Source organism: Bactrocera latifrons, unplaced genomic scaffold (assembly GCF_001853355.1).
Source record: "Bactrocera latifrons isolate USDA-ARS-PBARC rearing strain unplaced genomic scaffold, ASM185335v1 scaffold_132, whole genome shotgun sequence".
Taxonomy (NCBI): Eukaryota; Metazoa; Arthropoda; class Insecta; order Diptera; family Tephritidae; genus Bactrocera; species Bactrocera latifrons.
This window is the reverse complement of record NW_017534764.1, coordinates 589,002-598,238: the sequence shown is the minus strand read 5'-3', so window position 1 is coordinate 598,238 and position 9,237 is coordinate 589,002. Positions and strand designations below refer to the sequence as shown.

Genomic DNA, 9,237 nt, shown 5'->3' with positions numbered 1-9,237 from the left:
TCAGGGTATAGCTATCCGGTCAGGCGATGTCGAGCTCGAAGTATTTAATATATACATTCCCCAGTTACATGTTGCCCTACAGGATATCACCCGAATATAGATGCGCTACTTCGTGGTGAAAATCGTTTGGTRCTAGGCGACTTTAACGCGCACTATGATCTTTGGCATTCCTGCCTGTCAAATGATCGTAGGGGGATGGAGCTGGCGGAACAGATTGACTATTCGACATTCTGCACAATGAGTGACGAAGTCCTCACCAGAATTATGGGCAACTGTAATAGCTCGCCTGATATTACCATCGCTAGTGGTGGTCTGATAAATAGCATAACCTGGCGACCTATGCTAACTCTCGCATCAGACTATCTTCCCATAATTATCTCGATCGAGAAGTCTCCTGATTTCGTTTCTGTGGACAACCATACTAACTTTAAAAAAGCTAATTGGGTCGGCTTCACGGAATTTACCGAGAGCACTTTCAACGCTCTACCCATTCTTACGGAYGTATGCGTTAGCGAACATCAATTCCGCAAGGTGATCGCAGCACCTACCACTCACTTCATTCCGGCAGGAAGAATAGCGGAAATCCGTTTCAATTTCCCAGCCGAAGCAGCCGTTTTAGCTAATGAGCGCGACACCTTACGCCATCCCGATCCCGGGGATCCCCGAATAAGGGATCTCAATTTGGAGATTCGGCGTATGGTAAACCATCATAAGCGGAYGAAAYGGATAGAGCACCTGAAGTCCTGCAACCTCTCCACCGGTGTGAGTAAGCTTTGGGCAACTGTCAAAGCTTTGTCTAATCCGAAGACACATGACGACCGCGATAAAGTTCAATTCAATGGTCATTGCCTCCTCGGACCCGAAGAAGTGCGCGAGCTATTTTAGCCGGCAGTTTACACTGCCCCATTCGGTAGACAAAGCTAAGAGATGTGTTAACCGATGGCTGCGCAAAATGCCAAACAACTGCGCACCGCTTACTTTCTCCGTTGAAGAGGTTCAGAGTTTCCTCAAGAAAGCAAAATCATCCAAATCCAYTGGCCCTGATGGAATGAATATGCTAATGGTAAAACATGATAAAACAGGCTCGAAAGGAGTAAGTTATCTCACCAAGGCCCTCAACCTGTCGCTGAGCACTCTTCAAATACCCGATGAGGGGTATCTTATCGCCCRATAACTTTCTTCTCCTCAGTAGTGAAGACACTTGAGGCCTTGCTACTCCCGACTTTCACCTACCACCTGAGCCTAGCCAGTCACCAGCATGGATTCCATAAAGTGCACAGTACCGCCACAGCACTTAGCGTCATAAACACTCAGATAGTCCATGGCCTCAACCAGAAACCACCCTGTGAGAGGACGATCCTCGTAGCGTTGGATTTGTCGAAAGCTCTCGACACAGTCAACCAAACAATGCTACKGCAGGACATTGAAAAAACTTCACTTAGTCCAGGGCTTAAGAGGTGGACTATGTACTATTTGAATGGTAGTCAGTCATCCGTACTATTTCGAGGTGAARCATCTAAACTGAGAAGAATTAAACTGGGGGTTCCGCAGGGTAGTGTCCTCTCCCCGCTACTGTTTAACTTCTACATCTCGAAACTCCCACAACCACCAGAGGGGTTTCCATAACCTCGTACGCAGATCACTGCACGATATTGACGTCGGGCAATGGAATCGATGGAATGTGTTCGAAGGTAAACAACTATCTTTCCGACCTTTCTCGTTTCCTCACTGCTCACACTTTCCCCCCACCAAATCCATAGCAACCATATTTACGAACTGGACGAAGGGGTATAGACTTGAGCTTAAGTGGATGACGTCAAAATTCCGACTGTCAATAACCCTAAGATTTTAGGAGTAACTTTCGATAKTCTATGCTCCTTCTCTCTTCATATGACCGCGGTTATCACCAAAGTACAGAGCCGCAACAAGATCCTCAAGTCGCCAGCCGGCAGCACATGGGGAAAAGACAAAGAAAGGTTGTTGCCAACTTCSAAGGTAATCGGCTGGCCGGTCCTTAACTACGCAGCACCAATATGGTCGCCTGGATGCAGTGCAACGCAGATGAGGAAACTTCAGACCTGCCAGAATACTGCACTCCGGACCACGACGGGATGCCTTTTGATGTCTCTCATAGAACACMCCCATAGTGAGACGCTTATGCTTCCTCTAAAGCAGCATAATGAACTCTTCTCCAGACAGTTCCTGGTAGGATGTTTCCGTAGGAATCACCCTTGCAGCCATCTGCTTGGAGCGGTGCCGCCTCTTAGGAACATCAAAAGGTCCTTCCTTGACTACGTCGACGACGTCGTACAGTACGTCCACCGGACTTCGGACGCAAGTGACTTTCGACAGGTACTGACCGCCATTCACAGTGGATCCATCAACACCTTCACCGCCTCCAGTTGCCGCGAATAACGCGATTGGCCCTAGCGCAACTTCGTTCTGGATATTGTAGCACGTTAAACTCCTACTTATCCAGAATCGACCCTGACATACCCAATGTATGTCCTGGATGCAACGAGTCCCCGCATGATACTGGCTAACTGTTTGCATGCCCCACAAACCCTACTCATCTAACACTCTCCTCCCTTTGGTCCGACCCCGTCGAAACAGCACGTTTCCTGGGCCTGGTTATCTGAATTAAATTTAGTGAGTGTACTTTTCTCCTAGTGTTGTATCTCTGCGTTTAAAAATGATAAAACGGTATAAGCTTGTCATGAAGCCAAGTCAGGTACCTTATTGGCAAAAATTGAAAAAATGGGATCAATACCCCTAAACCYCATATGCTACATATACGAGGTCAGTTCAAATGAAATTGTAGAATGACGTCAATAGCGATCCACATTTTCTTAAGAGAGTAATAACTGGTGCCGAATCATGGATATATGGTTATAACATCGAAACCAAAGTCCAATGCAAATTCTTTAATCCATTTTTTTCGACAGCAGGCAATTTCCGAACACGCAAAGCACGTCTAACATTTATATTTCTCATAAAAAAATAAATAACCTAAATAGCTGAAACCGTGAATATATGTATATTTGACGTAGAGTCAACTGAAATAACAAACATTACAATGAATATAACATGTGTCCAGCTTTTCGTCAAAACTGCAGTGTATCCAAGAYAGCCTGCTAACTTAATAATCAGATTATCGATAATTATTTTTCCTGCATTTTATTTTCAGGATTCTAAGGCTCTGCGATCTTAACTAAATCTACAGTATTATTCTTATTGTTAAACTTGATGCTTATGCTTATTATACTCAACCATGGGGGATTAGAGAAAATTTTCTCCCGATTTTATCCAGTTTAGGGTCTAAAGTACACCGTTGGGTGTATTTCATATTAACTGATATTTTAGGTTAAAAGTGAGGTCTAAGTTTCGGGGGTCTCATTTTCGGTTTCTGAGATGGTACTCCTTAAAGGCATTATTCGTGAAAAGTTTCATTTCATTATATTTATATACTGGACCGTGAAAAAACCTATGGAACTTAAATTAGCTGATTTAGGTATGTATTCCAATTTCGTCTATCCTCGAACTGTAACATGGAAATGTCATTATAATGATATTTACCAATTCGGTTATCTATCATTCGATTTACCTTATTTTCACGCTGTGGCAAGAGGTCCAGAAAATGGTTACTTTTTGCATATTATATATACTAAACCTATAAGAAGTCGGTCACGCCCACTTCAAATTTCAAACTATAAATGTTTTTCGTTACTTTAATTTACGGCTTAGTAATGGCAATTTATTAATGACGTGGCAGTGGTCCGATTATGCCCATAACATGAACAAAATTTCATGAAGATCTCTAAATTTTACTCATATTGCTGCTTATATTGTCAGAGAGGCAGACATCCGGATTCAGCTCGTTAAATATATATAACACCATATCCAAAGGACGTTAGAATTCCTACCTTAACTACAATTTGTGTTCAAAGTTTTATTTTGACTTTGATCATTGATTTGATTTATAAAGTGTAAAGTGAAGGAATCATATATTGGAAGTGGGCAAGTAGTTACTGAGGTATAGGATTGTGCCCAAAGTTGGGTGATGTCACACCCATTTCTATGAAGCCTTTTTGTACCATCTCGAGTATAAATTTCAATGATTCTGTTATATGGGACGTGGGAGTGGTTATATGCCAATTTTACCCATTTTCACATCGTGGAAGGAAGTACCTAGCAAAATTATTGCTATATCTTAAGAGCTTCGTGAAATATGGAAATTATGCCTATTGAAATCCTATATAGTACAGTCTATAAGTTTCCGTTTAGTGGAAATTTGTGGGCTAGGCAACAATCCAATTTTGTGCAATACCAACCTTAATTGGATTCCATGGAAATTTCATTTTTATCAAATTTCGTCAGGGTATCTAGCTTTTTACTCAAGTTGTCGTTTCCACAGATGGAAGGACGAACAGACAATCACCCGGAACTCAACTCATCTCATCATCTTGGTCATTTATACTCGTGTATACCTAACTCTTTATTTACATATATCAATTAGTTTGTTACAAAAATCCGTTAGGCAAACAAAACTATAATACTCTGTAGCAACATGTTGCCTAAATTTGAAAATATTTGTAGGAAGGAAAATGTTATAATCAAGATTTAAATAATTTTCTACCYCGGCGTTTTATTCTACTACACCAAAGTCGATAAAATGGCAATTGAACTAAGCTGTGCTAAAATTTATTTCGGATGTCTCCTTAAAATACCTAAGAAGGTGTTAAATAGCCGATATTTATATATTGTATATGAAAGTAGGCGTGAATGTTTTTGAATTTTTGTACGTATTTACCTCAAAGACGAAAGCTAAAATAGAAATAGCCTGCAGTGGAAACTGGTAAATGTAAGTGTTAGTCTTTKCAATTGCTGCAGTTTTCCTATTTGTTTACTTTGCGAATTAGGAATTTTATTGTGGCTCACTTTAGTGTTCTGTATTAGGCTGCGTTCACACATGTACTCTTTTGCCGCCCATAATCAGCAAATTTTCATTTGAGTAACTCATCTTTCATATAACATGCAAAAATATGCATAGTTTCATAATAAATAACGATATAAGATATATTAAATTTTCAATGATATTGTAAATATTCATTGGAAATAGAGAGAYATTTTTGTCAAACCCTACTAAATTGAAAAAACATGTGACTGAAAGTACTACCAACCTAAAAAAAAATAATTCTCCAAATTCTTCGACGCACGCAGTTTAAATTCAAATGTCTTTATTTTTTGGGCTAGGCCGATCAATATATGTATCTTGGAGCGTGTTCGTCCTCAGTCATGTTTTCATGCGGCAAAGTGTAGAACAAAAGCGTTCAGAGCTCGAATTCGTCACAAAAAGTGTGCGGAATTTGCGAAGTAAACTATAAATTATGGGGTATAGGTCTACATCACAGTTCCCCCATTTCCCGCATCGGAATCCGCCACTGACAAGAACGACAAGAATTGCTGAAATCCGGGTAACTATCTGTTTGTCCGTCCATCATCTGTGCAAGCTTTAACTTGAGTAGAAAATCCCACAAAACTCAATTAACGGAAAACATATAAAATGCCATAACTAAGCACTTTAATAAGATATAGTATTTGTTACAAAGTATCCCATGTGATGTGATATTCTTCTTATATTCCTATGTTATAGTGTGAAAATGGATGAAATCGGCCCACAGCCACACCTACTAACACAATTTCAAATTCCATTTAATTCTTTCACTTTCCAGTGTACAAATCAAGAAGTAATTAATATAACCGGGACAAAAATTTGCACTAATAATTCTTTTAAAGTATACCATCTTATGACCAAAAATGACAACCGATTTGGGTCAACACTACCCCAACTCCCAAATACTACATACAATGATTTTCGTCTTGCTAATAAACCGATAATTTCGATCAGTATCTGAGTTATATATGTTTTATGTATATAAAGAATTGCTTGGGTTTCGATCCTCTGRTTGGCATATTACATCTTCAGGTATTTTCTTAGCTTTTATTCCTGATATATTGGAGCTATTTTAAGCTTTTACTGGTAAAATAACGTTACACTTGTTAGAGCTTTAAAAAATGTCACATATTATTGACAGCACAGCTGCTCATTGTAAAAAACTTTCTCCAAAATGTTAAAGTTTCCTTTTAAGTTGAAACTATTACTACGTAATATGATTTTATATACAACTTATTTGAAAAAGGAGGTAAGAGAAACAGAGAATTTTGCAGTTTTATTGAGAATTAGATCTAAATTCTTACTCATCTGCTTTAAGTTACAGTCAATGTTTCGATACTGTTACTGTTTGTAAAACTAATATATACAATTCGATATTAATTTGAAAAAACTAATTCAGTTTCATAAAATTAAATAATAACTTACTACTATATATACCCACCATCCTTGTTTTAAGAACCTGAAATTTTATGTATCATACCTACCCTTAGAATTAATCTGCAATAAGTTATAGTCTTTATGTTACTATAGTTTCAGAATTAATTTCTCACGAATTTATACTAAACATTTATAAGCATATAATAACGTATTTACAGACGTTATCACTACTGTTTTGTTTAATCATCCTTGCAGGAGGCTTTTCGYGTAGCTTGGTATAAGTGTAAGTGAAATGCATTTTTTGATTGAAAGAAAACAGGCCGCGAGCGTTACACAAGCAATTAAAACAGATATAATGCATTTATTTTTAATGAATGAATGAAGCAAGTTTTTGCGTTGTGCTACTATGACATGCAAGTGTAGCTTTGTAATGAAGGGGTCGCACCATTCGTTTCCAACACGTGTCCGTGCCATGAGAATTTGAAGTAAAATTCGTAAAGTTTAAATTTGAAATATGAAATACCATGCATTTTTAAATAAAAATATTTATTTCATAGGCACATTTACATTAATAAAACTTAATGGTGCATGATTGAATTAACTGAAGTTATTTTCCCTTAATAAATCCGACTATGATTAGTTTCTGTCGAAAATGTCACTGTCACAAATAATGTATATTTAACATTTTAATCTACAGCTCAAACAAATAAAGTGACTTCTATAAGAAGAGGCAAATGTGTTACTTGTCAACATATTACACCCATACCCAAYATTTATCTTTATTATTCATACATGTATTTAAAACTATTATACAGCTCTGCAAAAAAGCTTCTTTGTTACCCTTGATGTCTTTCCAAGTTTGATGCTTTCGAGAGTACAGATTGAACGTAATTATCGGTGTTTTAGTAATCACAATTTTGTTTTCCAATCATGATTAGGTTCTGCGTACTTTTTTCGCGCATATGATTATCACATGATCTGCCCTATAAGACCTTACCAAAAATATGGGGAAAATTATGCGAAAAGTTTTAAAATTGCACTAAAAACCAAATGTGCAGATATCTTGAATTTCAATCTATACAATATCTAATTTTACTCAAAAATCTCGTTTCCGTTTCAAAAGTAGTTTGTATGGACCAATCATATAAAATGATGTCGGCGATATCTGGGTACAGTCTACCATTTGATTCCAATAGGGGGTTAATCATCAAAACCTGAAATATTTTCTCAAAATAAGCCCTGTGATTTAATATTTGATCAGGTTAGGTATAATAAAATAATTTGTGAAAGTAATTTGTTAGACGTTGAAAAATATTATTTTATTGACATTTGTGGAAATTTCCGAAATTTAGTATAAAAAAGTTGAAGGGGGAAWTATTTGCTACATTTACTGAATTATATCTATTTTAACAAAGTTATGAGTGTGCTGTGGAAAATTGTAAAAAAATCGTTTAAAAAGCATTTCATTAAAATAAAAAATATACTTTCGACATTTGCCTCTCTGTTTATTTCGATGGCTCCTTACTTTTTTCAAAACTGTCATTACAATTATTTTCTTTTCTAATTTTTGTTAAGTAAAATGAAAATAAAAATTTTAAAATAAACCACAGGAAATCTTACAAAATCATTAATAGTTTCATGAACTGTGGGCACAAGTATATCTAAAATCGACCTTATAGTTATCTATGGCAATAAAACCACTGTAGACTCTTATTCCTAATGTTATTACACATATGAGAAGTAAGTGAAACATTCTATGTTTTGATATAGTCATAATCATATACTTGTAGAATAATAAATATTAGTGAAATTATTGTTGCTAGTTAATTTTTTTTCTAAAAGTATTCGCAAAATATTTATCTTAATTTGTTATTTCCGTCCCACTGTTCGAATATGATGTCTTTAAATTAAACAATTTAGTTTTGAATATTAAGTATGACGAACACCAGATCCATGGTATATCTGCAACCCCTATCAGTATTAACCTTCGTATTTTGGTAACAGCAACTGTTGTGAAGTTTTACATAAAAGTCGGATTGACATACATTAATGCGTGAACAAATGTAATTATGATAAACAAAAATACTTAGTAAAAAGCAGCTTCCCCATTTCAGAAAGGCTATGTTGCTGTTGATTTTCAGTCGTATCCGTATACAAGTATACGTCATTACCGTTAAGTAGTGGCTTCACTAGAACTAGGCTGATCAGTATCGCTGGCATTGGCAATGAACTCTTTGCGGAGTCAACTATAGTGACCATATTTTATTCAATTTATTTATTCGATTTACATACTAATAAGCTACGTATTTGATTTGCATTCCTTTCTCAAATTACAAAAAGAAGAATGGAATATAAACACTGTAGTCACTAAGTTATTTTAAAATTATACCCTTTTGTTTCCACACCATTGAAAGACCTCCATATGAATATGTCTTCTTTTAGGTACCGACATACGAGCTACAAACCAGGTGCCTAATGCATATATGAGATGGCGACAATTCATTGATTTATAAGCGGCTCGTATCTCGGAGATACTGTTCGTCGCAACACACACTAATGCTTTACATTTCTAAGTAGTCGTGACATCTATAACTTACTAACTTGTAGATACCACTTTAATGAATAACATTAAAATATAAATTTACTTCGACCGGTTGTGGCGGATACACCTTTTACAAGGTGGTCACGTATTTGTCTTGTATTTAAATTCTTTTCTAAAACGGCAAAAAATAATAACAATGTGGGTAACGTGTATACTTGTCTTCTATATGTACTKCATGTCTGGCTTTCTTGCTATGGGATAAAATTAAAATGAATGTTTACCGTGCGAGTAATTATTTGACACAAATCAAAGCTGAACACATATATTCGAGTATTACCTGCCTATGTGTGAATTTCAGATTGAT

The 9,237-nt window shown here is 36.5% G+C and overlaps 1 protein-coding gene across 1 annotated transcript; it reads left to right on the top strand.

The window, feature by feature from the left end:
- Positions 1-195: 195 nt before the first annotated feature.
- On the top strand, positions 196-1,539 carry LOC108965036 (the record flags this gene model as incomplete). The annotated part of the gene is made up of 2 exons (XM_018927197.1): positions 196-841; positions 1,292-1,539. Coding segments are annotated over exons 1-2 (894 nt in total), but the record flags the coding sequence as incomplete, so codon positions are not given.
- Between the last annotated feature and the right edge of the window lie 7,698 nt (positions 1,540-9,237).